This window comes from Lepidochelys olivacea (genome assembly GCF_965140295.1).
Source record: "Lepidochelys olivacea isolate rLepOli2 genome assembly, chromosome: 8".
NCBI lineage: Eukaryota > Metazoa > Chordata > Testudines > Cheloniidae > Lepidochelys > Lepidochelys olivacea.
Window position 1 is genome coordinate 3,672,805 of NC_140418.1, and position 17,143 is coordinate 3,689,947.

At 41.9% G+C, this 17,143-nt stretch overlaps 1 protein-coding gene across 2 annotated transcripts in view; it reads right to left on the minus strand.

Moving 5' to 3' along the window:
- The window catches only part of SGCD (sarcoglycan delta), a 513,449-nt gene that overhangs the window by 108,768 nt on the left and 387,538 nt on the right, over positions 1-17,143 (minus strand). For both annotated transcript variants that reach the window (XM_084635702.1, XM_084635703.1), the window contains one exon: positions 3,205-3,306. In XM_084635702.1, coding sequence (XP_084491828.1) covers positions 3,205-3,306 — 102 coding nt within the window. The remainder of the gene's footprint in view (positions 1-3,204; positions 3,307-17,143) is intronic.

The window sequence follows — 17,143 nt, forward strand, 5'->3', positions numbered from 1 at the left end:
CAAAGCCCGTTGCCAACTGTGCCCACATATCTATTCAGGGGACACCATCACAGGGCCTAATCACATCAGCCACACTATCAGAGGCTCATTCACCTGCACATCCACCAATGTGATATATGCCATCATGTGCCAGCAATGCCCCTCTGCCATGTACACTGGTCAAACTGGACAGTCTCTACGTAAAAGAATAAATGGACACAAATCAGATGTCAAGAATTATAACATTCATAAACCAGTTGGAGAACACTTCAATCTCTCTGGTCACGCGATTACAGACATGAAAGTTGCAATATTACAACAGAAAAACTTCAAATCCAGACTCCAGCGAAAGACTGCTGAATTGGAATTCATTTGCAAATTGGATACAATTAACTTAGGCTTGAATAGAGACTGGGAGTGGATAAGTCATTATGCAAGGTAACCTATTTCCCCTTGTTTTTTCCTACCCTCCCCCCCCCCAGACGTTCTTGTTAAACCCTGGATTTGTGCTGGAAATGGCTCACCTTGATTATCATACACATTGTAAGGAGAGTGATCACTTTACATAAGTTGTTACCAGCAGGAGAGTGGGGTGGGGGGAGAGAAAATCTTTTGTAGTGATAAACACCCATTTTTTCGTGATTTGTGTGTCTAAAAACAAACATCTTCTGTATTTTCCACAGTATGCATCCGATGAAGTGAGCTGTAGCTCAGGAAAGCTCATGCTCAAATAAATTGGTTAGTCTCTAAGGTGCTACAAGTCCTCCTTTTCTTTTTGAGGCTACCACCAGTTATTGAGATGCATCCCTAAGAAATTTCCACAGGGATTACCCCGTTCTATCCACAGAGAGAGAGAGATTCATAAAGATAGGGAGCACTCTATGATTCACCCATGCGGTCAAATGGAGAACTGGCACAACTTCACTGAGATCATGGGAGCGCAACTCCCCTCACCATGAGTCTGATCCCATGACCTCTACTACGTACAGATAACACTGGGTTGATTTTGTAACTATGCTACTAGATGAAATTACACTGAAATATCATTCTCTATCTTTTGCTGTACTTCATCTACGATAAATAACCATCATTTGCAAGTCAGATGAGCAATAAATAAAACCATTAGCTAAGCTAGCAGACTGCACTCTTAGGTTGTTTACTAAAACACATGAAAATATTATACATTAACATAGTCCTGGCATGTTTTATTATTCACCAGTATTTAAAGTTCTTGTCTCTTACACTGTGCATTTTTAAAACCACATTTTGCACTAGCGAAAATCCTAAGTAACTCAATTGTAATGGAGTTATTATTGATTTTCAGAGATGCAACTGAGAACTGAGTTTAGCACTTAGTTTTTACTATATTCCTCAAGCTCAATAATTAGTAATACATTTCATTCTGCAAGAATGCTCTGGTTAGATCAGAAACAAGCTACTGCCAGTATACGCAAGATTACAGTTCTGGTAATTTAGAAGTTCTTGCATATATTCCAAAAGGATCACCTTATGCAGCAGCGTCTGACTTGGATATGGTGAATCAAATTCAGACCTGGCATAAGAAAGCACAATTTCACTGACACCTGAGTTGCACCTGCTGACCACTAGGTCTGAATGTGGTCTGACAGTTGGAAAGAGCTGGATAAATTTTGCGCTGGCTACACCCCCACACAACTCCAATGGGAAGTCAGTGGATCTGTTCATGTGGTAAAGTTCCATACAGATTGTGAGGCTGATCCACCACTCACTTACGTCAGTGGAAAGACGCTCATTGACGTCACTGGGTTTTCGATCAGGCCCTTTGGATTCACAGCTAAAGTCTTCTCAGAACAACAGCGATATACTGGAAGGAGGGAAAAGTCCTCTATGGAAGTAACATTCACACAGGATTTCTATTACCTCCTGTTTGGCCTTCATAAAACCACCAATCATAGCATGCAGTCCGGTGTCATAGCCTCAACTAGCATGAGAAGATATCTTTTGTCCCTCTACCATACTGATATGTAGATTAAGATGATGAGGACTAAAGAATAAACTTCCCAGAAGCAATAAATGCAACTTGCTCTTTGTTCTCTTAAAAAATCAAATATTGTTTCCAAAATCTAAATCTAACAAAATAAATGTATTTATATGATGCATTTCATGTACTCCATGCTAAGTGAATGAAATTACATGTATAGGGTTCTAAGGCCCTCCTTTAAATTCCACATGGAAACATTTATAGATATCAATATTTTTTCATTTGCTTCTCTTCCTAAATTAGAATGATTACACAAATCAAACAACAGCCATTTTAAAGGGGTTACAACCTTCAGTAATTAAATCGAATATTGTATTGGATGTTGCACTGATTACTCCAAAAAGTTCCAGTTGCTACAAGACCACTGAAATGTAGAGCTAAAGTGATGTTAATATTTAATTAGCTATCTGCCACTGTCATCAAGTGAGAAGTTGCTATCCAATTCAAATTAACATTTCTGAACAGGAAACAGGATGTATGATGCCTTCCATGAAGTATCAATAGGAAACAGAAGCAGCATATAACCTATTCAGTCTTTCAAAGCTGCTTATGCTAAACAAAGTTGCATGAGGATGGTCAGTAAGAGCTGACAGTAAATTAAATTTTACCATAAAGATGCTATTTTAATCACACTTGGGTTCCTCGTGATTTAGACTTCAAGTAATTTTCCCACGTTTGCAGTTTTAGCTGCATGTAATTACAAAAATTGCTGAGTCCTCAGCACCTTGTAGAATTGAGCCCATGGTAAGAAAGAGTTTAAGGTGATTAAATGTGGCTGAATCAGACCCACATGTACTGATCACACATCTGTGGTCTCAGGCAGTATTGCTGATAACTAGTAAACTGCAGAGTGGATTTCACAACTATCTGCCATCTCTCTACCCATGAAAAGTGAGGAACTCTGCAAGGAGAACTTCTTATTAATATGTGTCCTACATCAAAAGGAGGAGAAAAGCCTGTCTGAAATCTTAGATGTCCTGGAAGCATTTTATCTGCTCTTCAAACAACACTGCCTTCTCCTCATGCAAAAATGCATGTAACTACACAACAGACACTCTACTGGCTCATTCCCCAAATTAGACTTGCATAGTATAGCCAAGCTAATTTATAGTTGTGAATTGGCTGGGTGCCATTGTTACTGACATATTTTCTAGAGTTTAGAGTACAGAAATGTGATCATTCTTTCTCTTTTCTGGATAACTTACTGGTCTGGACCGGATTTCTTTGGCGTAGAGAGGTTTCAAGAATTCTGAATCTCCTTCTAGCTTCAGACCTTCCTCTGTGATTCTCAGGTTCCCCATTCCATCCTGAAATACACACACACGCACACAAAAAAAACCCCTATTAGCTATGATTTTTAAATACCCGAGCGAGGCTGTCAAAAACTGAAGCGAAGTTATTGTTGTAGTTTTTTCCTGTGCAGAAAAACATGTAAAACACTGCGAGGCATTGCATAATGCAATTACTTGTATTATCCTTTTAGCTCCATTTCTGTGAGAAAATTCTATTCTATGCAATCTGCAATGCCCCCTGGTAAACCATTTACACAGATGAAAGATGCCCTTTTAGGCTAGTCATCTCTGCTCAGAGACAGAGAGATGATAAGGTGACATTCTATGTTAACATGAAACTGCTCACTGTAATATGTCCGTATGTTGATATTACCTTTCCACTCATGATGAGTCCACATATAGAACAAAAAGACATTAATTCTCCAGTTATCAGACTAGTAAAAATGAGGTTTAACTTTATAAAAAACAATTTCAAATCGCAGTAGTTGTAGTTATGCGCTTATGTTACTTCTGTCACAGCATTGTAATTAAGTGCACTGTGTAACTTGACCTCTCTCTTATTTTATATATGGTTCAGCAAAGGCAATGCAATTCTTTGGTTCTTCCCTGAAACTATAAACAATAGTGAGAAAGAAAGCTATTTAAAAAATTATGGAAAGTACTTTATCAGTGTCAAATTTTGTATGAGTTTTTCTCATACCTTTTATATTGTAGACAGGAACACAGATGCATCAAAAGAAAGCAGAACAGGCTTACATTAACAATATTTCACCTTTACCTTTTGGAAGTCATGTCATTTGTTCAGAGAGGTGTTCTAGTTTAGTTTAAGATGTAATTACCTGAAAAAAGTATGTGTGGGTGCGGGAGTTCGAATTGCAAAGATAAGTGTATCAGCTAAGAAAATATACAAATGCTGAATGTCATTTTCAATATTCAGAACAATACTCAGGTTACAAGTAGCTGCTTTGGTTGCTGAGATAAAGCGTATGAATGAGATTTGCAAAGTTGCCTGAGAGATTTAAATGATTAATTCCTTTTTAAAAGCAATGGAAATTGCTGTCCAAATCTCCTACGTGGCTTTGAAAATCTTAACTTAGGAGACCTAGAAAGTTTGCAATATCTGACCATTGGTTAGTGCCCAGGTATTTAATCCAATTGGGAACTGGCAATTTCCTGGGGTAGATAAAAGGTGGGGATTGCAGGGAATTCCGGGGTTGCTCTACTGCTAGAAAGAAGAGTTTCTGGCTGCTGGGAAGTGTTGCCAGGTGAAGACGCTTGCCTGTTCTCCATTGATCCCACCGCTATCTGGTGCTGGTTCTGCCTCCTCCCTCAGATGAGGCACAGCAGAGGGATGGTGGCATCCTTTCGGTTCTTCCACCTGGCTGCGACCAGCAGCCTGACATACAGCCCAGAGTGGCACTGAGTTGGGAGAGGCAATTTTTTGCAGGTGGATCTCACCTCTGTTTTTGCAAACCCAGCCCTGGGCATTGCAAGGAATAACAAGATAAATCAAATTCCTTCCATAGGGAAAAAATGCAAATAATTTGAACCTCTATTTCAATGTATTCAGATTTGTTATTTGATCTGTCAGAGGCTCCTGCCTTTTCCACTACCCATCTCAAAATCCCACTGATCAGGCATTAAACTACTGAAGTAATGCACATTCCACGCTCTCCCCATTCAGATTTGATCTTCATAGCTATCAGTCCTCATCTTCTCTCCAGCATAGCATTGTAATGCGCTCCCAGGCTCTAGGCCTACTCACATGATAGCTGCACACCGTCCCCAAAGCTCCTTGTGCTTAGATGTGAAAAATCTTTTTGACAAATGGTATGAATTATTGGCTGCAGGCCTCCAGCAGATGACTGCAAATAGTCTATTTCCTTTAGAAATTGTTTAGTTGTGTGTTTCCAAAATGTAATGAAATGTCTGACAAACTATAATAGCAAACAAAATATATGTCAAAATTCTGTATGAGTTTTTCTTATGGCTTTTATACAATGAGACAGGTATACAGATACATCAGAACACAGCAGAAATGGCCCAAGTTAAAAACATTTCATCTTAGCTTGGGAGAGAAAGTCAGATCTTTTATTAAGACAGGGTTTTTAGGCTCATTTAAGCTGTAATTATCTTGAAGAAAAAAAGATGTGTGAGAGGAGGTTGTCAATATAAATGTATAATCAAATACCACATTTAAATGCAAAATGCCATTTTGAACATTTAGAACAATTCTCAAGTTGGCAAAGTGCAAGGCAAGTAGGTTTACTTTCCTGAAGCGAAGTTCTGAAGGCTATATAGTCCCTTAAGACTGTTCCCCAGATCCTCAGGTGGTATAAACTGTTCTAGCTCCATTGAAGTCAACAGGCTATGACAAGTTACACTAGCAGAGGATCTGTCTCCAGAGGTTTAATTTAAGATCTGGTGTCTAACCAGTTCCTAAGTGATTGTGTGTGCATGTGTGGGTGTGATGTTTAATTTAAGATCTTGTGCCGTGTGTGTGTCAGTCAGTGGGGAGACTCCAAGGGAAGGGAAGGTTTCTTTCTGTGTCCAGGTGAGTGCTCGCATTGGGAATGAGTTTCCCAATTGATCTCGCCTCCATCTCATGTTGTTGTTTTTCCCTACGCAAAACAATAACAGCAAAGGGATGGTGGCATTCCCTGGGCTTTCAGGTTAGGAGCAGAATGGAACAGAGCCTACAGTAGCTCTGTGCAGGGATGCCATCTAGTGCTCGGTGTAAGAGGAGGGCTGGGAGAGAATAGCCAGGGACAAGAACGAGGAGGATGGTGGCATTTGTGCTGTGGGGAGAGAGGCAATGACAGACATTGAAGCTGAGGGGCATGAGGGTTACAGGTGAGGCTGGCCTCAGGAATTTGGGGATCAGGAAGGGTGAAAGAACTATATTGGTCTTTAAATATATAAATTGCCCTGGGTCCCCCATGGCATCTTTGGGTCTCTTGGGATGGGGTGCTTCTCTCTGCAACTCCCCCAGGACCGAGTGACTAGAGAAGACAGACAATCCAAGCAGGCAAAATCTACTTTGAGCTGAATAGTGTCCTTCAATTAAGCTGCATAAAATAGAACACTGCTGTACATTTCCTCCTTCTCCCACAACTCCCAAACATCTTCCTCTCCAGCTATGGATTGTGTATTCATCTGACAGCCCAAGAAAGGGGATTGCTACTAAAGAAGAAGGGATCATGCAAAACCCAAACTGATTTGTATGAATTATTAGTGCAAGGTGCAGAAGGAGATATGATTTTAGAGGGATAATATCAAACATATAGTACAATCATGCAAATGTCCCAGCAATGCTGTCTGGAACAGCATAAACCAAGCCTGCCATTTGCCAGGTGTTCCTGTATTTCACTGAGGTGGCAATGAGAGGGTTTCACTTAGCTGCTGGATTTTACAGTGGAATGGGGAAAGAGACTCTCTACCAGGATAAGATTTCTTCAGAACAAAGCCGGGTCAGGGCAGTGAAAAGGAATGCTAGTATATCATTCTGAAATGGAAACTGTACACAATCTTTGAAAAGAGCCATATGCTGAGAACTGTATTGATTGTTTGAAGGGAGGGGAAAGAGAGATGGGTAATAAAGTGAAAGTTGCTACATTCCTTGTCCCAGGTGAAAAATGCTGGCTTATGAATTCTGAGTTGCTGTTGATGCAGAAGGGAGTACATTTATCTTAAGCAGAAGTATAAAGGAAAATGAGTGAAATATGATTAGGTTTGCACTGAAGAATTCAGATAAAATTTCGATAGTGGCATGCTCTGCTATTCTGAGTGAGTAGGAATTACTACGGCTGTCTGCAGAATCTGCTGTGTTCAAAACTGGGAGAATTTGTGGTTTCTCCCCTGAAAATCCCCAACAAGGAAAGGGGGGTGGTTCTGAGACCTAGGCTGCGGGAAGGTGTACGGTCGGGTCTCACCAGCCACTTCCTGCTCTGCCTGTGGCAGATTCAGCCAGTCCTCTTTATGGTTTCCCTGTGCTGGGCTGCTGCCCATGGATGTAAGCAAGGGCCCTCTTCATTTTCCTGCTGTCCTTTGAGACATTTGCAGCCTAGCTGTCAGACTCCCCACAGGTGGGGAACTGGCCCCTCAGTTGGGGTAAGGCAGCCAAAACTAAACCTTTCAGACCCGGCGGATGAGGCAGCTGCAGAGCACGAAGCACAAACTTCTCCTTCTGCAACCTCTGGCAGGGACGCAGAGCAAGAGGAACACAGCCCTGGCTTCCTGCTTGGACCTTTCTCTGCCAGCCTCAGAACCTGTCATCTGAGCAGTTGGGAGAGGGTGGGGGGGAGCTACAGACAGACGATGACCCACTCTGAGAATCTGCGGACTAGCCTTGAGAGAGAACTGCCCTTTGTAATGCTAAAAAAGCTCTACAAAAACGTGCCTGAAATAGGTATTTCAGTGAGGTTACATGCTCTCCGGGGTTTCACAGTGCAGCCTCTTCTGTTTTCATTTGCAAAAGCTGCAGGTCATGCAAGCTGGTATCTTCCATGAGCCTTCTAGTCATGGTCAGCCATCTCCAGCGAGACACAATCCCGAACTCCGCTGTCTAATGCCTGGTTTCAGAGTAGCAGCCGTGTTAGTCCGTAACCGCAAAAAGAAAAGGAGGACTTGTGGCACCTTAGAGAGTAACAAATTTATTTGAGCATAAGCTTTTGTGAGCTACAGCTCACTTCATTGGATGCTCCGATGAAGTGGGCTCTAGTTCATGAAAGCTCATGCTCAAATAAATTTGTTAGTCTCTAAGGTGCCACAAGTCTTCCTTTTCTTTTTGTCTAGTGCCTGACATGGTTATTCTTCAGGCACTGACAGTGACACTCACACTCATGAGATGCATTTTCTTTTCTTCTCTCTCTGTCCTCTTGTCTCCGTTTCTCTCTCGCTGCTATGTTTCTCTCTCTTGGCCCTTTTCACCCGAGTTCCCACCATGCGGCACTCATCACCATGCTTTGATACTTTCACCGCAGCCCCGATTCAGTATTCTTCCTCTCTGCATCTCCCACTCTCCTTGCTCCCAGCACCCCCCAACTCAAAACCCCTGCACATCAGACACCATGGGTATGTCTAAACTGCAGTGTAAACCCTGGGTTAGTAGCACTCAAGTGAGCAGACCCTGGGTTTGCTGACTTACAGCTAGAGCATCTACACTCATGTGTTACTCCAGGTTAGGACTTGTTGGGCTGAGTCCCAACCTGGGGCTGCAGTCTCTACACTGCTTTCTGCGGACCCCAGACCTCTTCACACTGTCCCAAAATGTGGCTGCTCGAGCCCTTTGATTGTGGTGCAGTGTGGGAAAACCTGACTGTCCACCAAACCTGACTATTAAGAAAGTTGGCCCATGGGATTGTGGGATACTTTTGGGATTTTTGCCAGAGCAGGAGTCCAGTGGGGCTGAATCTACACTGCTGAGCAAAAGGGCTTGAGCCCTGGGTCCTGGTTTGACTCAGGCTCGGACCATCCACCCGCAGTAGGGTCCTGGGACACGGGGTCCAAGTCCTGGGTTACTGATTTGTGTGTAGGCAGAAGGTGGGTTAGGCTTGAGGCTGAATTTGAACCTTGGGCTTATACTGCAGTGTAGACATACCCCCTTTGTTCTAGGATCTGATCCAAATCCATTGAAGACAATGGAAAGACACCTATTAAAGTCATTGGCCTTTAGACCCAGCCGTTAGTGTTTAACTCTAAAGGTGTTACCGTCCTTAACCATCTGATTCTAACAGTATCATTCCTCATTAAGGCTAGCTCTTTCTCATGGTGAAGTCATGGGTTACGGCTAAAAATGCAAATGTCATCATTTCAGTTTCAAATAAAAAAGGAAAGTCCTGGCAGGCAATAACTTAATTAAAATAAGTCAAGTTTATGTTCCATTAGAAAAGAATTAAACAACTGTGACAATCATATAAAGATACCAAAATACATATAAAATATAGTTAAATTTTTTTTGTGAAAGACTGGCTAGCCTGACTTGTTTTTAATAAGCATGTTAATCATGGTTTAAAAGACACTTAAAATCCATACTCCACTACACTGAACATATATTGAACCAAACCTATAAAAATTCATGGACCCTTGCTCAGTAGCAAGCTGGCCAGGATGAAAAAGACCTTGACTTCTCTATTGAAAGTTATGTCTGTAACAAATATATATCCTTATTTGCCCAGCCTGCCTTCCTGTCCCTTGGGGGATACAAATAATGCAACACTGAGTGACAGTGAATCACTGCTGATGATATGATGGGTGACCACCCATCCCTAATTGGGGAGGACAGTCCTGAAACATACATTTCAAGTCCCAGTCCCAGTCTGAATGACTCCAGAAAAGCATTTGTTCTGGATTCCCCGAGGCGCCGCTCCGCACCTGCCCAAGGCTCAGGGGCAGCACCAGCCTCTTCCTGGTGGGTGGGTCGGGGATGACCATGTGTCCTGTTTTTGCATTTTGAAAAGGTGGTCACCCTAGATGGGTGCTAGATTGGCTGGCAGTGATGATCATGTATATGTTTTCTTTTAAGATTTTCAGATGTAACCCTGGAGTGCCTGATCTGTAAACTTATTGCAATTGTGTCTTATGTCAAGTTTTGTAATGAGCCAGCAGTAAAAGGTCCTGATCAACTAAATTACTGAAGCACAGATACAGTATAACTGACCTCAAAGGGAATACTCGTATGCTTAAAGCTAAACACATGTAGAAGTGCTTTGCTGGATCAGAGCTTCCAGGCCCATTAAAGTCAATACATGTATTAGCTACACCTATTTGACTTCAGTTCAAGAAAGCATCCTGATACAGGGTAGCACTTAAGCAGGTGCTTAACTGACACTGAAGTCAATGGGACTTAAGTATGTGCTTAAAGTTAAGCACATATTTAAGAGCTGTCCTGTAGATGGTTTCTTTGATGAACTGAGGTCTACGATAGGAGAAACAAATTTATAAGCAATAAATACAGACATGAATGTATACAGCTATCTGGAAAGCAGCAGGAAAAAGAAACTGCGTGGGCAGTTTCAGTTATAGTTTTGGGTTTTTTTTTTTGTTCTCATAATATTTCCTAATTTTTAGTATGAATGATGCTATGCTGCTGGCACTGGTACAAGAGTTGCCTAGAGCAATGGCTTTGTATTAAAATCTCATTTCACCATGCTGACCTTTGGCAAAAACGAGGTCTGAGATCTTTTCAACACCACCTGCTTTAAATTGTTCAGTTCTTCAGTAGGGTACAGTGAAAACTTTCACATCAACGTTATCATCTAAACCACCTTTCTTTTTCTACGCTGCCTTCTAATGGGCAGGCATAAAACTCTATTTGCTGCTGCTGACTGCTCCGTAGTAAAGTGGGACTGTAATGGTAAAATCCTGCATTACAAAAATGTCAATTCAATGTTGCTGATTGAGAAAGGGCTTTTATTAGCTTGAAAGGAGCTCAGTTTAACAACCAATTACAAAATGACAGTGTTAGTGTAGGGGAAAGGCTCTATATTGCTGCTAACTGAAAGCTAAGTTCCTTGTGGGCCTTGTATGGAAAGCGAGGGCTGAATTTCTAGTTAAAGTCTCAAGTGTTTTGGTTTTTTTAAGGCTATGCATTTTTTTATACTTTGTTTTTAATTTTATCTTTTGTAGCTGACGGATCTAGTCAATGGAACTTCCTACCCACCGGACACTCATCAAAGACAGGTATTTTTCTGCAGTAGACATCTGGAAGTTGCTTTAGCCACTCTCATCCCATTTTCACAATAAGGGGGATATTTTCCAACAGGACTTGGGTGCCCAACAAACGTCAACTTCCAAGGGGAGCTGGATGCCTTTGTAAAATCTTGCCTTAAGAAAACAAATAAAGACAACGTTTTTCTTCTATAGTATCTTCCCTTTGTGGATCTCAAAGCACTTATGAATGAACTAATCCTCAGAACCCCCCTATTTCTCTTATTGCTACTACTGTTCCTATTCTACAGAGGAGGTACAGGGAAGGCAGGTGACTTCCCCTGTGGGTAGAGCCAGAAACAGAACCCAGGTCTTCTGACTAAGCCATAGGACGATCTGTCCTGCCACGAGTGCTGGGAACTGGACTAGATGACCTCTCGAGGTCCCTTCCACGTCTAGGAGTCTAGCATTCTCCCATGGCTTTATATTGACTTTAAATCTTAGAATTTTATGGATTATTTCCCCCACAGGTTTTTCCAAATATAAAATCAAAGCAGCAATTACAACACTGCACTGGAGAGAGCACAGGATTAGGGCTCAGGGGACCCAGGTTCTATTCCCAGCCTGCCACTGGAATGCTGGGTAATTTGGGCATATCTTTGTACCTCAGTTTCCCCGTCTGTAGACTGGGGATAATGATACATACTGCTTTTGTAAAGTGCTTCGGAATCTATTCATGAAAAGTGCTATAGAAGCAGTAGGTATTATTATTACATGAAGCTCTTCATGCAAGCATCCAAAAGAACTTTGCAAATTAATTAATTAATTAATTAAGCAAGCCTCCTCTGTGCTTCCACTACTGTCCCGGGGTTTCCACACATGCATGTATGCCTTGTCCATGCCCCTCCTCAGCCAGCCTCATCCACTTTTCAGACAGTGTTGACCTCCTACAAGCCCTTCCTGAAAAGGGGGCGGGCTGCCTTTCACCATCGTCTGCTCCTCTTGGTCAGCTTTCAGGAGCAAAACTGTCTACAAGGTTTTCCTCTGCATGGGAAAGCGGCTTTAGTTTTTCACGGGAATGAGCTGAAGTTAAGCTGGGTAATGTCTTGTGGGACAGAATTATCTTTGGAGAGCTGTGTTCATGTCAGACTGCTGTAACATCTGATTATCATTGCTTGCATTATCGATCGCTGTTGTTCTGCATTGCTTGCGGATATGTACAGTTATTATACAGCTCAATAAAACCAAAGTTTACAAATAAGTTAATGCAGAACAGGTTTTTCATTGGAGAATTCCTGTGCTCCCCCTGTATCTAAGATTTTAGATTTAAAGCCTCCAAAATCAGCTGCTCTACCTGGTATCTAATCCTCTTCTTGCTCTAACTGCCTGCCCCCATTACCCTCATGTAATTGCAGAATCAAACGCAGTGCAAGTATCTGGCTACCTATCTGCAGTGGGATTTCAGCCTTGGGATCAAGAGGGCTTAAGCAGCATCCAGTGTCCCAGTTCCTGTTAAATTATAGATGTTTAAATTGAGGGGCCTAAAACACAGGCATTTCCAAAATAAGCAGAAGTCTCTGTGATTGCTTCTTCCTCTTTGATTGATTTAGGTGGCACCTTATTTTCAGAGCTAGCCAGTTCTGGACTTGTCTTTGGTGACCAGGTGCAGTTTAGAGAGGAGCTAAGCCAGCACGAATATCATAGTCAGACTGGTCTTATGGATCCGCGTACATATGGTCTTTTTCTTTTGAGTACAGCTGAGTTCTGGTCACTCAGCTTTGTTTTGGCCTGCATACCTACATCCAATGCCCAGACTAGAGTAGCTTTTTAAGTGCTCATTAAAGAAAACGAGACTCAACGACAAAGTCCAATAAAAAACAACTGACTCCTTTAAATGCTAGAGCGGTGTCATATCCAGCTGCTTTGTTTTAACTAATACAAAATGCACATATACAGTGTTCATCACAGATGAACTGCAGGATGCTTTGCAATAAATTGCCATATATTGATGTAAGCAGTGTCAGGATGAGCTCCACCCTGACATCTGGTGGTGAGGTGTGGCAAGTTGTGGAAAAGAACTTCAGGGGCCGATCTCATTTGCATAGGCACACCCACCCCCCCTAGAATGAGGCCATAGCTGCCCAAATGGTCACTTTGGCTGCTGTGGGATCCCCAGTGTCTCTGTTATTGGGGCAGGAAGAATAAATTGTTATTACTCTGATTATGGGAACTGTGCTTGGAACTGTACTGGGCCTTTTGTTATGATGGAGGGACTCGCCATCAACTAAGGAGCACTCGCTAGGCAAGGGTCATGGGTTTCAAAACTCTGTGAATTGAGAGAGGCTGGGGACAAGTATTAATACTTGGTGGCATGGGCCCCCTGGGGAGGGCCTTACATGCTAATTGTATTTCCTCCTCTCTCCACTGTGGAATATCAGAGCTAGTTTTGATTTCATTAGGAGTCTAGTGACAGGCTGCTGAGCTGAATTCACTTTGGGCTAATGGTGCACCAGCCCTGGGGCTCCCCTACTACAAGCTGAATTCACCAAAGAGCTGAACTGACTAAGAGCTGAAATCACTGAGTGTTGTGTTAAGTAGCGGGGGAGCCTGAAGAGATATTGTGGAGCAGTTTGAGGGATGGTTGGAGTGCCTTGTGGACAGGCTGGTGGAGCAGTTCGTAGGACGGCGGGAGCTGCTGGTGGGACGCGGAGCGGAGCTGAGCGAAGGAGTTCGTGGGGCGGCTGGCGGGGCGGAGCAGAGCGAAGGCCTATGGAGCTGTGGGGCGGTCAGCTTCAGATCATGTAAGGTACCTCTTACCCCTGTCCCATCTCCACCCAGGTAGGGAGGTAAAGCTCCGCAGATAAACTTTCGAACTCTGGGGCTGCCCTGACCAGGGACAGAGACTTTTGGGACTTCGGGTGATTTGGGGTTGCTGGACTCAAGAACGAAAGGGAAAGGGGCATGCCCCAATTTGCTTGGGGTGGGGTTTTTTTTGCTCATGGGTTGTGTTATGAATCCTGTTGGTGGTGTTTCCCCAACATAATGCCACATTGTTTCTCTCTGTCATTAAAAGGCTTTTTGCTACACTCAGACTATGTGCTTGCGAGAGGGGAAGTATTGCCTCTTGGAGGCGCCCAGCGGGGGTGGTATATATTTGTCCCAGGTCACTGGGTGGGGGCTCGAGCCGGTTTGCATTGTGTTATTGGAATGGATCCCCTAGATATTGAACCCGGCCCTTGTTGCTGCCAACTCTGATGGGCAGATGGGTTACACTGAAATTTTTGAAGACAACTGAAGCAATGGCAACCAAGTATTTCTTTAATTTGGTTTCAAATGTGGAGACAGATTGGACCCTGTGATTAGGAACAGTTTCACTATCTACTTTGCTTTACTGTGATTCAACTTAATCTAACCTAACCTATGGTATTTCTAAGGCTGTTGTATCTCTCTGCCAATCAGAGACAAGTCAAACAGCCCATCATTTCCAACCTCCATAAGCAGATAGGGACATATGGTTTGGACCCAAATCTTCAGAAGTGTACATATTCAAGAAAGGTGAATAACCACACATCAGAATTGTGAGTTTATAATTATGAGCATGTGCAAATCCTCAACTTGCAGACACGTGCACTGGGAATTGCAAATGCACGTCAAGCGAGCGCAATATAGTGGCTAAAGACTCTGGCAGGTGCCATCTGAACTGACAATATCATATAAAGCTCCTTTGAAGTAGTATGATCTTAACACAAAGGTGATGCAGTTGAATAGCTCGGTGCATGTTAGAATAAGGGGTAGTGCACGTTTTATCAGTTATATTTTGGGTTAATCAGAAGCTCCCACAAACAACGAATAATAGTCGTTGAGCCTTGAAAAGTCAGGGCATGCACTGTGGTTTTAAATGCCAGGACAGACTGAACACTGTGAAGAAAGAGAGATATCCCTTCTGTTCACTGTCCTTGGGTTTCTGATTCAGATGTATCACAGATAAAAAGGTAGAACTTCTAATTAATGGTGATTAATGTGGTGTAGGATAGGGTGACACCTTGTGGGCGAAAGCAGGGAAGGGCAGGAAGGTTTCCAAAATACTTAACCTGACTGTGAGGAGAGAAAGATTCCATGTTTGGGGGAAGAGGGAGATTCAGACATGACACGTCCAGAATGCTAGCACCAAATCAACGGCGTAAAACAATACCATACATCAATGGTTATTAGCCAGGATGGGCAAGGATGGTGTCCCTAGCCTCTGTTTGCCAGAAGCTATGAATGGGCGACAGGGGATGGATCACTTGATGATTCCCTGTTCTGTTCATTCCCTCTGGGGCACCTGGCATTGGCCACTGTCGGAAGACAGGACACTGGGCTAGATGGACCTTTGGTCTGACCCAGTATGGCCGTTCTTATGAACCATAACTGCAACACTAACACGCAAATGGCAGAAACTGACTCACAGAAGGCTTTTCTCCATAAGCTGTTGACAGCAGCTGAGGCAATCAGACACAGGAAGGCTCAGAACTGAATTAACGAGCGAGCCCCAGCTGTGTTAGTTATCCACTTACCCACCCAAAAATGATGCATACAGGCTACTGTTGAAGCTGTATATGCTATGAAGTTATTAGGATGATGCAATGGACTTAAGGTGGCTGCTAGTTAACCAAAGAGTATTGTGTGAAAGGGAAACTGCTAATATTGAAAGGTAGAGAAAAATTGATGATTTTTTAAAAAAGTATATTACTATTATTTAAATCAGGTTTTTAAAACTTAAATACATTTTTCTTTGTAAAAGTAAACCTGTTTAAAATTAAATTTGAAACTATGACAGCTTGTGTTAAGGCCCCTAAACATACTACAATCTATTAAAATGATTTAAATAAATAAAGAATGCAGCATCAATGAGCCCTCCACAAATCTCAATGATTTAAAGGGTGAGGCTTTTAAAATTATATACAGAATCAGGAGGAAAACATCTTTAACTTATCAGATCAAGCTTTATGAATATGTCACAATGTCATGTACTGCAGTTAACAAGTACCAATATTATTTTCTGCCTTTTCCATATGTAAGCATTTTCAGTTTCTGTTGTGCAGAAATGCTTTTGCCTTAATTACTTTTGGTTTCAGTTTAGCTGATGCAAACCCAGCCCCTTGCTTTTTTTTAATGGGTTTTTCAGGTTTTTGGACCAATCATGCTTGTTTTGGTCTAGTTTTATGGCAACCCATTGACTACTTCTCATTCAAAGCAGAAAACTGACTGGAAGTTAAAAAGGCAGAAAAAGTGTTTTCCTCTTCCAATCTATGAATAAAAAACAAGATGGGAGAGGAAGAGACCTACTAATTCTAGGTATTTGTGAGCCTATATCTCATTTTCAAAAGTGGTTTAGACACTTAGGAGCCTAAATCCCACTAGCTGTCAATGGGATTTTGGCTCCTAAGTGCCTAAGTTTTGATACATTTACTTTCCTTTTTCTTATATATCCAGCACATTTAAGGTAATTTTATTTAACTACTAAAAATCCATTTTAAAATGCTCTTTTGAACATTTAATTGAATTCCAATTTCTGTTCAAATGCAGCTTGACACTAACCCCGAGTAAAATAATATTGAGTAAACAGGAAATAGGTTAGTCACCATTTTCTAACATAGTACAAAATTTGATAATTAAGAATATATAATTACTTAAATAAATATGTATAGCTATGGTCTATCCTTAGCAAAAAGATGTATCAAATTTAGTGTAAAGGCTATATTTGGTTGCAAATTAACATGTTTTAATAGTTACCAACCATTGGAAATTAACCTTTTTTTAGGAAAATAACTAAAAAGAACAAATGGAAAACAAGATTAAAATCAATCATTTAACATTGGTGATTTAAACCACTTTGATTTAAATCAATCCACCCTGTGATTCTGTATGTGCAATTAAAATTACATTTACAAAAAGCTCAGAAACATTTTACAGTGGCGAACTCCTGCTGTTTGTAAGACCCTGGCCCCATTTGCTGTAGAAGTTCAGAAGTGTGTAGAAAATAAGGCAGCAGACTGTAAGAAGAGAAAGGCTGGTCTTGTGGTTTAAGGTAGTGGATTGCAATACAAAACAACTGGGTTCTGCAGCTCCTGGCTTTTCACTTAAACCAAAGCTCATCAGTCCCTCAGTGATTTGGGTTTACTCAGGCTGCTCTAAACCAAACTCTGATCCCCACCTAAACCAG